This window comes from Ciconia boyciana, chromosome 7 (assembly GCF_034638445.1).
Source record: "Ciconia boyciana chromosome 7, ASM3463844v1, whole genome shotgun sequence".
Lineage (NCBI taxonomy): Eukaryota > Metazoa > Chordata > Aves > Ciconiiformes > Ciconiidae > Ciconia > Ciconia boyciana.
In genome coordinates this window covers 32,212,261-32,228,413 of record NC_132940.1, presented here as the reverse complement: position 1 = coordinate 32,228,413, position 16,153 = coordinate 32,212,261, and the positions used below count along the sequence as shown (strand labels likewise).

General features: G+C 49.0%; 1 protein-coding gene across 1 annotated transcript in view; it reads left to right on the top strand.

The window, feature by feature from the left end:
- The window catches only part of PAPPA2 (pappalysin 2), a 93,959-nt gene that overhangs the window by 38,178 nt on the left and 39,628 nt on the right, over positions 1 to 16,153 (top strand). Inside the window, exons 6-13 of the mRNA XM_072867218.1 lie at positions 855 to 976; positions 2,899 to 3,391; positions 3,938 to 4,066; positions 5,720 to 5,811; positions 6,057 to 6,250; positions 7,338 to 7,475; positions 10,823 to 10,958; positions 11,201 to 11,417. Coding sequence (XP_072723319.1) covers positions 855 to 976; positions 2,899 to 3,391; positions 3,938 to 4,066; positions 5,720 to 5,811; positions 6,057 to 6,250; positions 7,338 to 7,475; positions 10,823 to 10,958; positions 11,201 to 11,417 — 1,521 coding nt within the window. The remainder of the gene's footprint in view (positions 1 to 854; positions 977 to 2,898; positions 3,392 to 3,937; positions 4,067 to 5,719; positions 5,812 to 6,056; positions 6,251 to 7,337; positions 7,476 to 10,822; positions 10,959 to 11,200; positions 11,418 to 16,153) is intronic.

Genomic DNA, 16,153 nt, shown 5'->3' with positions numbered 1-16,153 from the left:
TTAAAGAGCTCTTGAAATTGTTTTAAAGCTAGTTCAAAAAGTCAGTTCAAACACTGACTCAAACACCCTGAGTCAGTGTTTACTGCCCTTTCAAAGAACTAATACTCTCCACGATGGGCCTTTGGTCCCAGGGATAACGAGAGTGTGTACCTGTTACCCTGAAGGCATGAGAGCCTCTCAGTGCTGGGTGGCCTTGAGTCATCCAAACAAACTGCTTTGGTGGGGAACAGAGTGGTTTGGGAGCAGGAAAACACAGGTCTAGGCGGCAGGAGCTGGGTCTTCAGATCCATCCCTGGCTCTTGCTCATAACTGGCTCAGAAGCTGGTCCACAGTGGGGGTTCTGCATCCCCTGTGATGAACTTGCCAAGGAAGGGGTTTGAGGCTGGTCTTTATCAGAGAAAAGTCTCTTTTTCTTTCCTGGACAGCACAGTGGTACCCTCTTTAATTGACATTATTGTGACTGTCTTGTATTGCAGTAGTGACAAAAGCCAAAAACCTGATTCTGGGGTTTAGTGGGGATAGACCCAAGTGCACCCACCCAACTGCAGAGGCATTGTCCCCGGAAGCATGAAGTCTGTTAGATCTGTTTCATGGTAGAGAACAGGCAATTTAATAGCTTATCTAAGACTATCCAGAGAGCCTGTAGAAGAAGAGGGACTACATCTGGCTTGTCCACGATCACTCTTATTCTGTCTTTGACAAAGCTTATTCCAAGCAGGATGATATGCCCAGGGACTTCCTGAGAGCTTAGCTTTGCTTTTCCAACTTCCCATCTGATCCTGCCTGGACAAATGTGGATGGAAAATTAACCAGTCATGATTAGACATGCCAATGCCTTTGTCTTCTGTCTGCAGGGAGCAGGACACGCTCTGCGATAACTGTGCGGAGGACGGCACCTTCCGTCAGTATGTGCACGAGGCCTCTTCCCCTCGGGTCTGTGATTCCTCTGGCTACTGGACCCCAGAAGAAGCAGAAGGTAAACACAGCCTCTCTTTCCCTGGCTGTGAATCTCTCGGACAGAAACAAGATCTTGTTGGGAAAAGGAAAATAAGCTTTTTTTTCTTTTAGAGAGTGAGATGTCTCCTCTCTGGGGAGGCTTTTTAGTGTAGGAAGGAATTCTAGGTGCCCGGGAGATACCTGGTAACTGCCAGCTGGCTTTGGACAAACAAACTGACACCCTGATATTAACCCCAACCATTGCCCATGAAGGTGTTAATGAGAGATACTGGTCAAAAGGGAGGGGCATTTCATTGAAATAAGTCTTACAACATAGATTTTGGGACCTCATCCAAAACCTCAGGGGCATTCACAGGCTTTGATGCAGCCTTGTCCAAAGGGAGCAAGAGGAGCTCCTTGCTCAGTCCCACTGAGTCTGTACCAAGTCCTGGGCAATCTGGGTTGGATGCAATCCCTCACTGGCAAGGTGAACAGCAGGGTGTTACAACTTCTCTTGTGCTGACATCCAGATGTTGGTTTAGAGACCCACCTTGTGGGCATGGTGGTGGCTTTCAGGGTCATGCAGCTGCCATAGGAGCTATTGGGCTTTTCATACTGCCTCAACTTCTCCAAGGGCAAGGCAGAGGAGGCAGGAGACCAGGTGAAATGATCCAGTGAGCTGTAAGTAGTGCACATGCTGCTGTTGAACCATGTGGAGCCAGAGGATCTGTTAGTTCTGTGCATCTGCACATCTGAGCCACTGAGGTCAACTGAAAATGTGCATGGGCGGTTGCGGAGAAAATGCAGTTTGGACATTATTACACCTTTGGGATGTAGCTCATGCTTTGAGAACCAGAGTGTCAGGATGTAGCTGAGATTCTGTGTCTGAAAACTCTTTAATTTAAGTGTCTCTTGCTAGCATTGCAAGTTCAGGGGGAGGGAAAAAAATAATGTAAAGAAATAATCAAATTTGTGCTTATTCAGTGATACCAAACAAATCAAAGCTTATCTCATTTATTGTCAGTGGTTCCTGTTTCCCCCACATGTCTGATTCACTGGCAAATTAAAACTGCTTCTGGAATTATTGGATGTTGTTTTCTCCTATGCATGACCTGCAGTTATCACAAGTGCATGTTTGCTCTGGTGAGAGAGACAGGTTTTATGGTTTTTAGAAGACTAATATTAAATGGATGCAGGCTTTGAAATGGTGGTGGGTCCTAAGAAATGCTTGCAGTGACTGATGAAGACAAGGGTATTTCTACTACAGGATGATGAATTCCAGTGATGCTTTCTGAGATTGAAAGCCCAATGCTACATTGCTCTTGCTGAGTGCTAACCCACCACCAGGGGAGGCAGGCTGGGGGTCTGAGGTCAGCCTGGGCCCGATCCTGGAGGTCCCGGTGGAAGAACAGCCTTCCAGAGCTGCTTCCCTGGCTTGCTTTGGACCTGGTCCCTTGCTGCCTATGACCTGTTCCAGCACTGTGGAAAGCTTTGGTCTCTGCTCTGCTTAGCCTATGCCCAAACCTATGGAGCCACAGGGACTCGGCATTCAGGTGCCCTTGGCAAGCCTTCTGTGCCCATGAGACTACAGAGCAAGCTTCATGTCCCCCAGCTGTGTTCAGGCTGTCTTTAGAGCTTGGCACTGTGACCAGCTCCAGCATGGATACTATTGTCCCTGGTTTAGAGGGCTGTGGGACACCAGACCTGCCAAGCCTTGTGCTTGTATGCATACCCAGGAGCTGGGAGACTAGTGGTGCTTATTGCTTTCTAGGATGTTAGGGCAGATGCCACCAGCTCTGGCACATGCCTGTAGTGGGTGCAAAACCGCATGGGTGTGCAGCTATAGCATAGAGATGCGTAAGCACCGACGGGGTACTGCAGGGAGGATCGCCCTTCTGGGACCCCTGCGAGGTCAGCTGTCCCCTGGTTCTCATCAGCCTCCTCCTCATCCCTCCTGCCCAGGGCCCCCAGATGTGGATCAGCCTTGTGAGCCCAGCCTGCAGGCCTGGAGTCCGGAGCTCCACCTGTACCACATGAACATGACTGTGCCGTGCCCACAGCCAGATGGCTGCATCCTGGAGCTGCGCTTCCTGCACCCCGTCTACCCTGATTCCCTCACCCTCTGGACCACATACCTCTCCACGGGCTCTCCCAAGGCGCTGTCTGACATTGAAGTCCTGACAGAGCAGGGGGAGTCCATCCATCTGGGCCCCCTGGACACCTTCTGTGATGTCCCCTTTACCGTGAAGCTCAACATGCCTAAAAAGGTGTCCGGAGTCAAAATCTACACCTTTGATGAGAGGATGGAGATAGACACAGCCCTGCTGACCTCCATGCCCCATAGCTCTCTCTGCTCTGCCTGCAAGCTGATCCAGTACCGAGTCCTCCGCGATCCCCCGTTTGCAAACGGATCCCCTGCCGCCCCGGTACAGGCGCACCGCCAGTTCGTCGACACGTGAGTGATGAGGCTGCTCTGTCACAGGCTGAGTGGGTGGCTGGGACAGTTTTGATGACCTCCTCAGGTCCTGCCTTTGAATCCCTGGATGATTTTGCTTGTGTTTTGGTTTTTTTTTTCCACTCCCTGGGAATTACCATGTTCAATGCCATGAGTGGATTCCCTATTCAGCACTGAGGAAGCTTGTTGCAGACCCACCAGGCTAGCACAACCCCTGCCCATGAGCCCAGGCTAACTAGAAGGAGCTTATTAAACCCGGAAACATTTTCCCCATTAACACAACAAGTAAAATGATTGTTTGAGTTAATTCCACTTCTCCCCAGCCTCAGACCCTAGGGAAATAAGCAGCAGGCCCCTCTGCACGACCTGGCAGAGACTCTCTTCCCACAGTCTCTGCCTCTGGTGGTTTAGAGTACGAAGACATATGTCAAACTGTGATACTGCATGGGCACACACACGTGATTTCTAGCTGTGGTGAGCAAATCTGTTGCAGATGTATGGGCTGTTCCCTCCTGCTCTTTCTTCAAGTCCTCTCTGTTCCTGCAGGGAAGTCATGCCTGGGCAGGTGTACCACTACCAGGTGCAGGCAGTCTCTGGGACAACCTCGGGAGAAGCCTCCCCACCGCTCATCCATGTCCATGGAGCACCCTACTGTGGGGATGGGAAGGTGACCACGTAAGTCACGAAACTCAAGCTCTCAGCTGAGGTTCTTTAAGCTGTCAGGTCATCCTGCCTCAAAGGGAAGCACCGTGTTGGTCCTCCACCCATGGGTAGTTGACTGAAGATGCCGCACTGAATCCCTCCAGCAGACTGGACTATAGAGCTTGTGTTTTGTAAAATGCTATGTGCATAGGAGATGGAGACAGTCTTTTTGAGAAGCAGGGTCTGGATGAGGGGTCCAGCCTGAACATCCTCTGTGTTTGACTGCAGTGCTTGGATTCTGGCCCATCTCAGCAAACTGTCATGGATTCTGACCCCAAAGGGATCTGCCTTTGGGACTGGCCAATATAACCTTTTGCACAGGGCACACAGTGGTGGCCCTGCAGGAGTAGATTCCACAGCAAGCGCAGTCCCACACTGCGTGGCATCTTTAGAGAGCTGTCTGGTCTCTGCTTAGAGACCCCAAATGATGAGGGATGCGCCACCTCTACACTGAGAGACTCCAATGGTTCACCTGCTCTGTCTGGGGATAATTATGCCAAATTTCCATATTTTAGCTTTTTCAGACTTCAACTTCCAGGTTACTTAGAATCACTTTCCTTTGAAAACAGATTGCTTACTTAACAGTGTGAGGAAAGTGGACAACTGAAGCAAGTGCAGGAGGGATTGTGGTATTGTACAAGACCCAGCAAGGCAAAGAGGCTTCAAGCAGGGCTAGCTGCTAAAGTGGTGTAATCTGCTATGGTTTTAGCATGAATTCATACTAGCTGAAGACTTGGTCCAGAGAGAGCAAATGACCACATTAGGCTCTGTTGTCAAAGTCAATCAAAAAGTGAGAGGAGCAGAAATGGGCAGAGAGCAGCTGAGATTTTTGGCAGGCTTTCCTGTTCCTGAGCTGTTGTGGGGAAGACCATGCAGGAAGCTTTGTCTGTGAAAGTTTTTTCCTTTGTACCATGTGTGGAAGAGTGAGCCAAAGGTGGGAAGTTGGGACACAGTGGATCTTTCGTGTTAGATGAGGGTGGAGGTGGGTGAGCATCACAACATGTATGTCTGAAGTTTTTTTGCTCCTTGTGTTTTGGGATATGTAACTCTGTGCACAAAAGAATGGGTACAAATCGAGGAATTTCTGCCAGCTTTTCCCATCAGGTCTACTTTCTGCAGTATGGGGACAGAACTTTTTCAAGGAAACTGCATGGGGGGTTTTCTTCATGAGATGCCATGCATGTCAGCTGAGGGCTGATTCTTGTCTCTTCTTGGGCTAACATCCTCCCTCTCCCTTCTCCTGCCTTCCCTTCTCCAACTCCCACTGAAACACCAGGCCCATCTCAGAACCTCCTGCTCTCTCCAATACTTGCTTTCTCCAGCAGCAAGTCTTCCTGATGCTTGGTTCTCTACTTCCTGCGTTGTACATAGCTTCATTTTCTCCCATAGTTCTTGCCTCAGATCTTATAAGAAAGTCACATTACAGTCATGCCTTCTCCCATACGCTGTGTTTTCAACCTCTTTTTATTGCCTGGCAAGATATGGTGTTTTCTCTCCTCTACCTTAGTCCACATGTGGTTCTGTGGAAATGGAACCAAGATACGGGGTCCTCACTCATGATTGGGCAGAAGCACAGGAGTGTCGAGTCAAGGGTGGTGTTAACATGTCTGGCTGTTGTCCTCTTAGGAGCCTGGAGGAGGAATGCGATGATGGGGGCTTGCTGGATGGAGATGGCTGTTCCAGGAACTGTAAAAAGGAAAAAGGCTTCAACTGTGTCGGTGAGTCCAAATGGATTGAGACATCCTTTTGAGGTGGGAGTCAAAACTGTACATTATTGACACTGCTCCTCAGAGCAGGGGGCGATGCACCTCATTGCAACAAAATGTGGATCTGCAGCTGGAGTGATCCATGGAGCATGTCAGGCCCTTGTGGTGGGAAATCCCAGGGCTAAACAGCCAGCATGCCTCAAGTGTATGTGCCTGGAGCCTGGTTTGTAAATGGGTCATCCCTTGTCTCCTTGCAGGGGAACCAAGCCTATGCTATGTGCACGAAGGGGACGGTGTGTGTGAACCGTTTGAGAAGACAAGCAGTGTCCTGGACTGTGGTCCCTACACGCCCGATGGATACATGGATCTGTGGGCAGCAAAAGCCTATGCCTCCCATCAGGACGCGAAGTCCTGCCCTGCTTCCTTGGTCACTGGAGAGCCTGTTGTGAAGGTGAGTGAAGGCATGGCCAAAAAACAAAAAGACTTTTCTAGCAAAGCCCATGCAGTAAAGCTGGGGAAGTCACTGCTGCAAGAGTGTACTGAGGCAAAAAAAAAAAATCTTCAGAGCAGTTTGCTAAACAGTGACCACCCCTGTCCCACCAGCCAAATGCACAATTTTGAGCATGTGAGTAGTCCCACTGTCAGTTTAAAAAAATCCCGTAAGTCTAATACCTTATAAGGTCAGGGCATGAAAGGATAAAATCAGGCATACATCAGCATCTGTGCTGCTCTCAAACTCTCTGATCTGAAGCCAAGGGAAAATCAATGGGAGGATTCCCATCTTTCATATGGGCTTTGGATTAGGTCCTGGAGGTCTAGGACAGGATTTTGCCTGATCAGTGTTAACATGGTGTGTGTATGTTCTTTCCTAGCAAGATGAAGGGCAAGAAATATGTAGAGAGGTCATATTTAGTCCTTTATACATGTCTTTCTATTGACCAGATATAAGGAACATTCTTATAGAATGTTCTTATAGAATGTTCTACAGTTCTTATTCTTATAGAATGTTCTACAGAGACCTACAGCATGATTAAATTGCCCAGATGTACATGTCTAATGAGATGCCTTGGGCTCAGGTATCTGCTCCTCTAAAATTACACATGTATCTCCCAGGTTTTATCTGCCAGGCCTATGGGGATGTCTGGGATACCATAGGGCATCGAATGGCACAGAAGACTGGTATTCAGGCAAATGAATCACACCTTTGGATCTCATCAGCCCAGCCAAAATCAGGAGGCTGTGGTCTTACCTACTATCTCACAGCTTGGCTCATTATTTCTTATTCAGCCCCACAGACACCATGGGGTGCTTAAACAGCACATTTACAGCATCTCAAAATGACAAAGGCCTCCTGTGCACATGTGTGGGCAGTGAGATGTCACTCCTGCTTAGGAACCTACATCCTAATTGTCTTCATGCTAGGAACCAGCTTGGGATCCTTCTCAATGTTTGTTGAGTCTTCCTTGAGGTTTTGTAGGTGCGGTTTCTTTCTCACTTTCCTTGCTTCTTTCTGGGTTGAAATAAATCTCTCCTTTCAGGTATGTAAATCCCACCTTCACGATGTGCCAAAGGACCTTTCCCTGGCTGCTTGGTTCCCCTGCACTCCCAGCCAAGACGATGCTCAGGATCCAGATGAGGAGAGGATGCCCTTGGGCGATGAGGGAGTTTGGCTCAAGGTAAGTGAGGATGTGTGGTCAGGCACAGAAGGATTTGCTCATCTTTGCCCAGCACTTCGGTGACAAAGACCCATCCTTTTCTGTCCTGTAGGAGCTACAGCAGTCTTAAAAACTGCTCAGATAGGACTTCATATCCTACTGAACTCTTCGCAAACCCCAAATGCCTGTTCACATTCCCACTGTGAACAGCAAACCCATCCTGGGGCAGATTGCCAGGAGAAGGGCTGTGTCTGAAACCAGAAGCCCACAGAAATGTGTTGAGGCTGAGAAACAACTTGCTTCTGACTATTCCCTGCAGTCAAGCTGTGCTGTTACACCCCCAAAGGGTGGACACAAGCTGTGTTTAAAGTCTTAATTGTCTTTGTTCCCCATGGCTGTGAAGAGCAACAGAGGGTAGCTGGATATACTTTGCCATCCGGAGGGGTCCTGAGCACTCCAGGTTGCTGCTGAGCACCCTGAGCCCACAGCAATCAGCTGAGGCATGCAGGTCTTCCTGCCCCCTGGTGACTCCAGACCAAAGGAGGCACTTCTGTGCCCAAGATGCTGGTCCTGCAGTCCAATGGGGGCTCGGGGGCTGCCTTTGGGAAGGCACCTGGAGGGTCAAACCTCTCTGTCCTGGCAGGCAGAGGAGCAGGACAGTGGAGAGCTGAGTGTTAGGCCAACATGATTTTTACAGCATCGATTTTCTGACCACAGACACAGTTTAGAGGTTTCATGGCTGTTGCCTGGTGTCACTGGAAAGCTGGGCTCTGATGTGCTGCTTCCTCTGCAGTTTGAGGGGCACCTTGTCCTGCTTTGCTCAAGGTTGTCTAGAGAGGACCTCTTCCCAAGACGCTCAGATGGCTTGGTGAATCATCAAACCTGAGTCAATAAACATGGCTATTGCCTCTGAGGTTCTCTGACTCTCCAAGGAACTTCCTTTAACTGTTTGGGGTTGGTTTGTTTTTTTTTTTTTCCTTCCTTGTCTGTGTGCTCACAACCTACTTTCCAGCTTCAATCTCTGGCCATGACAAATGTGCCTCCTTTCTTCCTTTGCTAGCAAGAAAGCAGCAATCTCCCCCTCTGCCCTACCTAGATGAAAGCTTGCTTTCCAGTTCTCACCAGGGGTTAAAGTGTGTTCCAGTTTTATTGGAGCTTGTGGTCAGTTGTCTTCCTCTATGGATGTTTATATTAAAGACTTTCATTACTGGTTCTCCGTGCTCTCTCTAGGAGTGCTATTATTTTCCTCCCATAAAATTATTTATGGACTAGTAATAAATATGCCCTTTTCCTTTTTTCTTTTTTTCCCTTTTTTTAATAGAGTTTGCCTGATTGGTAACATATTGGGTTAGGAAAGACAGCTTCTTGTTGACAATTTGCCTAGCACACCCGCCTGCCCGGACAGGAACAGTGCTGTTCATACACATGTGTACCCACATGTGCATGGTGTTTCGTGGCCATTTTAAAGCTGTTGCACCTGTCACCCGGGTTAGAGCCACACCACAAAACTCATCGGGTGGTAGGAATTGCTTCCTATGGTGTTTCTCGAGAGGTGGCACCAATGAGCAAGGGAAAGGTTGGGTCATGCTGTAAGCGGGCTGGGGCTGGAGGCAAGAGTGGGCCACCTAACAAAGCATCTACCGTGCACCTTGGATCTGTCTGCAGATGGGAATAGTTATGATTTGCAGATCTCCAGCCATGCTTTGTTCTTAGTTTCTAACACATCTGATGAGGAGAGAAATCAAAATCACTTGTAAGCAAGTCAGGATGTGTAATATGCAGGAAATTAAACAGAAGGGGGGAGAGGGAGGGAGAAAAATTTAAGAAGATAGCCTGCTGTGGCCAGGCATGTAATACATATTAAAAAAAAAAAAAAATTGGGATGTTAGTCAAGTCAGCTGCTGTTGGTCTAACTTGGGGCCAGTGTCCCTCACCTCCAAGTAGATGCACTGTAGGAAGGGAAAGACTAAACCCTCCAACTTAAGCTGTGTAGTCCAGGGAAAGCCTCACCTGACTTCTCCAACCATCTCTCCTCCTGTGAGGAGCTGTGCTTGGAGTGGGCAGCAGGTGGCTGGGTTAAAATCAGCTGGCTCCTTGGGGCTTCCCGGCTGCAGCTCCGTCCTGGGGGCCTCCTTGGAGCAGGCTCTGAGCACTGCTGGCTTTCCTTTGCCTTTCCTCCCTTCTTGCTTTTTCTCACCAGCTTCTGAGCTCAGGTGGGGAGACAGCAGGGATATACCAAACAAAAAAAAAAGGGAGGGCAGCTTCATCCTCCTGGTCCACTCCTTGCAGCGGGGCCAGCCCTGTGCAAGAGCAAGCCCTGGCCAAGGGATCGTGTAGGCAGCGTTGGGGACTTGCTCGAGGGGTGTTTGCCACCGAGCACCTCCCTGCAGGGTGGGAGCCCTGGGATAAAGCCCAAGGTTTTCTCCCACTCCTGTGTGTGAGCAATGCCTGGCATGGCACAAACCACCCTGAGGCTGGGCTCCATCGCGAGTCAGGTGGTTGTCCCCTCCGCTCCCACAGTCTGCTCCTTGGGCTGTGCCTGGCCAGCCGGGACTTGTCCTCCTCTGAAATATACCTTCACCTTGCATTTCTGGGCTCCCTCCATGCCAGCATTCAACAAAAACACTCCATAGGGTGGGTCTTGATCAAAACACATCTCAGCACTGGGTGGGGGGCACCAGGGTGGGGGAGAAAAACATTTCTATCCTCTTACTTCCAAAGAACATCTGCCCTGCCGTGATTGATGCCGTGAGTCTCCCGGCTGCCTCCTGTAGCCTTCAGGGCTGTAGACAAGTGGGGAGCTGCCGGCTCTCCCAGCCGGCAGGACTTCTTCCCACAAATCTTTCCACATGTTGGCTGACGGACAGTTTGCAGTCACTCTGGGTACTGGGGCTGTTCTTTGGTCTTTTTTTTTTTTTTAATGGAAATATTTTGGTGGCAGGGCTGGTAGCTGTGTTCTCTGGGTGCCTCACTTGCCTGACGGGCACTGTGCGGGGTGGGAGTCAGAGGCTGGGGAAGGGAGGGCAGAAAAGGGGTTATCCAGGTCTCGGTCAGGTGTTGCTCAATTTTAAGAGCAGCAAATGTGGAAGCTGGGAAGATGGCATAAATTTATGGCAAGGCAGGACTGATACACGTGGGGAAGATTAGTGAAAGGGAGAAGGGGAATTAGGAGGGAAAGGACTGTGTTCCTGCACCTTTCCTTTCCTCCTCTCTCTCTTCCCACCCATTTGCTGCCCTGCACATCTGCAGTCTCTGACCCCCTAACCCTGCTCCTGAGCTCCCTCTTTCTCTCCCTCTTGCATATGTGGGATCAGAAAGGCTGTATTTGGTATGCACGCTCTCAGGGTCTCTCTTGCCTTCCTGCCCAGGTGTGTTTTGAGAGACCTGCGGTGCCCACTTCCCTCCTGATCTTCCTGGCCTCTGACGGCACCATCCCAAGCAGCCAGCGCAAGCCAAGGGTGACCGTCCAGCTGAGCGACATAGATGGGCTGAACCACTCTTTGGGTGAGCATCCTATGGGCTGTGGCACCAGTCCGTGCTGTCCCAGCAGGGATACCAGGAGCCCCCACCATTGCTGCTATCTCTCGCTGAGTTGGGTGCTGGTGTCCCCTGTCCTCCTTTGCAGCGTCTTCCACTTCCCAAGCTGGTCTGTTGGGATATGTGAGGGAGTGGAAGAGGTAAATCAAAAGCAAAGAAAATATCCCTGGAGCTGAACTAGCAGCTTCTTTCTTTGCCACATCTTGCAGGGATGTACGACCTGTCTTGCCAGCACAACCCGCTTGTCATCAATGTGACCCGTGGCCAGGAGGTCCCATTCCACTGGGCTGCTTCGGTGCTGCTCAACTTCTCCTCCCCACTCGTGGGCATCGCAGCCGTGGCCTTACGGACATCAGTTCAGCCTGGCTCTGACCCCACCACCTGCCTCCTACAACACAAGGAGGGACATGGCCACCAGCCCTACAGGTATGGTCTCAGGGCACTTCCTAACGGGCACCCAGAGCACCTCTCTCCTCTGGGGCTTTGTGCTTCAGTTCTGGAATTTTTTTATCTACTCACTGAGTGTTTTGTGACTACTCTCAGGTGGCTTTTGAGGAGTTGTTGGAAAATCCAGTGCAATGAGACTTGATTTTCTTATCTCACTGTGGAGGGGAAAGCAGGAAAATAGATTTTGTGCATGGCCTGTGCATCTGCACAAAACTGCATTAAAGGACCGTTCCCTGGTGGGAAAACCAAGCTCCCTCTGCGAAGGAGTTATTGCTGAGGGTTGCTGCTGAAGCTGAAATGTAGGCTGCTTCTGCATGTGCTTTATAAGCTCAGTCTCCATCCATCCCAGTCTTCCCCACACTGCAGCAGGTGGGGATGTAGCTTCCCCGGTTGCAGCTCTCCATCTCCTCCTCCTCCCCACGCTGGCTCCCCATCCATCCCAGGCTCCTCACCAAGTCTCACACTGCCCTCATCATAACGCAGCAATAACAACAGTAGCAAGAGCACTTTAATTTATTGATGTCTGGTGCTCACAGGCATCTGCCTGTCTTCGTAAAGCGGCAAACGAGAGGTGGTGTTTGCAGAACGGGCGCTGCTCTCTGAGAGGGGTCATGCTGGCAAAGGGACGGGGAAGGACCATTGTCCAAGATAGACTAAATAAACAAGGCAGAAAGAGTGTGCCGAGCAGAGGCATGGGTCCACGGAGGAATGAAAGGATGGTGCTCAGCTCTGTCCTAAAGGGTTAGTGGGGCTGACGACAGCTAGACCTGCCAACTCTGTCTTTGCTTTTGGATCCTAGGCTCCCTGAAGCTACAAGTGTGCCGATCCAGGGCTCTGGTTCAGCCAGTTACTCAAACCACACCACTAAGAATACTGATTTTGAGTCCAAGCTTTCCTGGAGCTGTGGGGGTTTTAAGAGCAAAGGGCTTTGGTTAGGATCTGCTACTGTCATTTTTCTTCTGTTGATGGCCCTGGATGGATGAACATCCCTGATAATGAATAGGTCTGCGTGTGTTCGTCTAAAAGCTTGTGGGATAGTGGTACAATTGATTTATGTAGAGTTCTGGAAGCCATGAATATCCTGCAGTTGCTTTTTACTTTTTTTTTTTTTTAAGTGCATGTGTGACTTATACGGAAACATAAATCTTAGTGAGTCAGAATATAAATATTATTCTCAGCCTTACATTAAAGGATCAGTGTCCACCTGAAATGCAGTCCGTTTTCTCCTGGTAGCCGTTACAGCTATGTACACACATGCTTCTAAGACCCCAGCCTGCTGATGTGGTTTTTCAATTACATTTTCTCATCCTTTAAAATAATTTTGCACTCTCATTGCTTGAGAGCTTCCCCCTCCCCCTCAGAAGTGACTGCAAGGAGTAATAGACTGACAGGACACAGCTGAGCCTATGGATGGGGAGAAGCTTGTATAGGGACAAATAGAGAGGTAAGTATATGTTTTTCTCTTAAAAGTGTCATTATAGCTGAAGCACAAGCCAGTTCCCATATCGCCAAGGTGCACAGAACTGCGTGCTGTCCCCTTCGCGTGGACACAGCAGGACCCAGCAGGATCCTTGCGTCTTCTCTTCCTCCTCTAACTGTTGTCCTGTGGGTCCCCCCTGGCCTTGGCTTAGCTGCGGTATGCTGAATTGCAGGTTACACATGTGCCCTTAGCAAACACTCAGAGTAAATCAGATCCCCAGAGTTTTTGGAGTAGGAAATGCTATTTATAGTATTGCTTTTCTGGATGAAAGGCTTGAATATTTAGAGGGGGTTAGGCTTACAGTCTCCAGTAGTCTCACTAATAGTAAAGGATCTGCCTCTGTTAAGTCAGAAAACATCCAAACATCCCCCCTTATTATATTTTTAAAATCTATTTGATCTCCAAAATGGCAGTATTTTTATTTTTAATGGCTAATAATCCATTTCATACAAGGCAGGTGGAGTCTGGGGAAAAAATCCCTTATAAAAATCCAGGAATATAAAATCTTAAGAGGTTTAGAGACATTCAACTGCAAAAGATCACAAAAGATCTGTATTATTCCTGTAAAGAATTGAATTGACCGTTTGCACACACCCGTGCACAGTACGTGCACGTGTGTGCTTTCCTAAAATAACCCAAGAAAGGGACAGTAGCAAATGCAACATAGAAATTAGGTTTCCCAACTTCAGTTTAGAAATGCTCATTGCCAAAATAATTAATATATGATGGCTTGGTATTTCTGTAGCATCTTCCATCTTGAAGGATCTCAAAGTGCTTTGCAGGCTGGGGAAAATGAAGAGATCATGTTTTTGCTGATGAAATGCAGCCATCTCCAGGTCAGGATGCAGCAGGCATTTGACGCTAGAAGAGTACATCCTTGTTTTGAAAAAAGGGTTGCCTTCTGCTTTCAGACCCACTTGAGGCACTGAAGGGCCTTGGAGGAGCACTTGCAGACCAAAGCAGCATGGTGTCCCTTCCTCCCTCGCACCTTGCTACCAGCACCAGGAACCCCTCTCTACTGTCTCTGCCAGCAGCTCAGGGCTCTTCTTTGCTTTCTGTACCCAATCACGACCTTATGAAGTCAAGCAGAAATCAGACTTTTGGCGAGTTTCCACCCAGGAAACTCAAACTCTCCAGCTTTCATCCTTTTCTTTGTATTTTAAAACTGAGCCACAGTCCCTCCTGTTTTCCTTGGTACAGGCTATATACTGAACCAGGGGAACATTGTTCATTTCCTCCATTATGTTTATTTTTAGCTTGGTTTTATTTTTAGTGTGTTTTGTGTGTTTTGGTTTATGTTAGCATGTGCTGGGAAATGCTTTGGTGAGTTAACAGGAAAGGTGCTACAAAATGCAATCTGCATTGTGGTTTTATTTCCTGAGTGAGTGCCCTCCTCTGCTCCCCCAACAGTGGGTTTAATGCATCAAGGGGAGTCTGGTTTGGATTCCTTTTATATGAAAAGTAGGTGTCAGGGAGAGAAAATCAGATGGAGGAGGGGGTTGTTTACATATTTTCAATTGCTAAACTTTATTCAGCAAAGAGAAGAGGGCCATTTCCCAAGCAGGTTTTATTTGGTTTGTTTTTCTTTCTTCCAGGTGTGACATTTATGCAGGGTCAATTTATGAACTGCATCTGTGCTGATGTGAAAATTTGTGGGGACCCTGGGTAGAGATGCTGGTGTTTCCTTTCCTTCCCTCTGGCCTAGGGTGCCCCATGGTTGGGGACCATGGACAAATTGGATGGATGCTTATGTTGGGATCCCAAGGTCACCCCCCATGGGCTGAGACATGCTCAGGTCAAGATGTACCTCCATCCCCACTCTGTTCTCCCAGCTAGTGCCTCCTCAGGCTCTTCTTGCATGCACAGCGCAGCCAGCATTGAGTTGTCTGCCATGAGGACAGCACGTATTGCCTGGACATCTGTTCCCTACCTCTCCCAGGCAAATGCAGCCTCCTGGGTGCAGCATGAGGCCCATCAGAGCAGGTTATGTCTACACTACACCATGCACATCTTCTCTCCTTGGCCTGGAGGAAAAAACCTCTCAAGAACCAAGCCCAGGATCCTGACCACCACCTTTGCTGGGGCATGGGCTCACCTCCAGCCTTTGGCTCTGCCCTTGAGACCTCTCAAGGTGCCTCTCCTCTGGCAGCAAAGCCTGTTGACTAGGACATTTCTCTTGTGAGTCCCTGACAGGCTGATGGGCAGGGGTGGCCAAGGCTCTACTGTAGGACTTGATCATGCACTTCAACCCGTGGCTTCACTGTCCAGCTGAAAGGTGGCAAGGGGAACACTTGGAGGTGCAAGGACCATTTTCATGGTCTGCCCCATTCCATTTGCTCTCTGCAGCCTAGTCAGCTTCTTCGGTTTAATGCTTTATATAGGCTTTTTTTAGGACGCTCAAGGCATCTTCGGCCTTTCCCTGAGACTAGTCAGTCTCACCTAGAAAAAATATCACCCAACACCAATTTGATTTTGAGTTGAACACAGCAGATGAACAGCTTAGAAACACAGTGCTTGGTGTTATCTCATGGAAAGGGCCACCCAGTCTTGCTCCAAGCATGGCCAACCCCTGATACATCAAGGGAAGGTGAATTACAACACAGCATTTGTGTGGTGCAAGGCACGTTTCCTTCCTGACCCTAGCACAGCTCCCAGTGAAACCCTGAAGCTTGATCTCGATTCCTTTATTCTCTTACCAGTATGGACATTATATGTCCTTCCCATGTCCAGTGAAGAAGGGAACAAGTGCTGGGAGACCCCGAGGTTTGCCTGCAGAGAACTTGGTGCACCGCTGCAGCCGGCCTGCCCCCGTTCTGCCCTGCCTTCCCTAATGTCTCATACAGGTATTAGCATTTTTCACAGAAACTGGATTAAAAGTGTCCTTCAGCAGGCTCTCTTATCTCATGTTACAGGCTGCAGGAGGTCATGAGTCCACCATCTCCCCTGATGAGCTATTCTTATATCCAGTAACCCTCTCTGCTGAGAAGTTGCCTCTGATTTCAAGATGAAAGTTGTTGCTTTTGCTCCATCCTTGTCAGAAAGGTCTAAATGCCTCCTGCCAGCAGACTTATTTCTGTGTGTATGTGTCTGTACAGAGTGATCAGATCCTCTCGCTATCTCCTCTCTGTCATGATAAATATTTTTTCCTTCTTAAATCCCATAAGTCTTGCAGTCTAGCTGTGGCTTTTGCTTGCAGCTCCCTTTTGAAATTCCTCCGCTATTTCTTGGTGGTGGA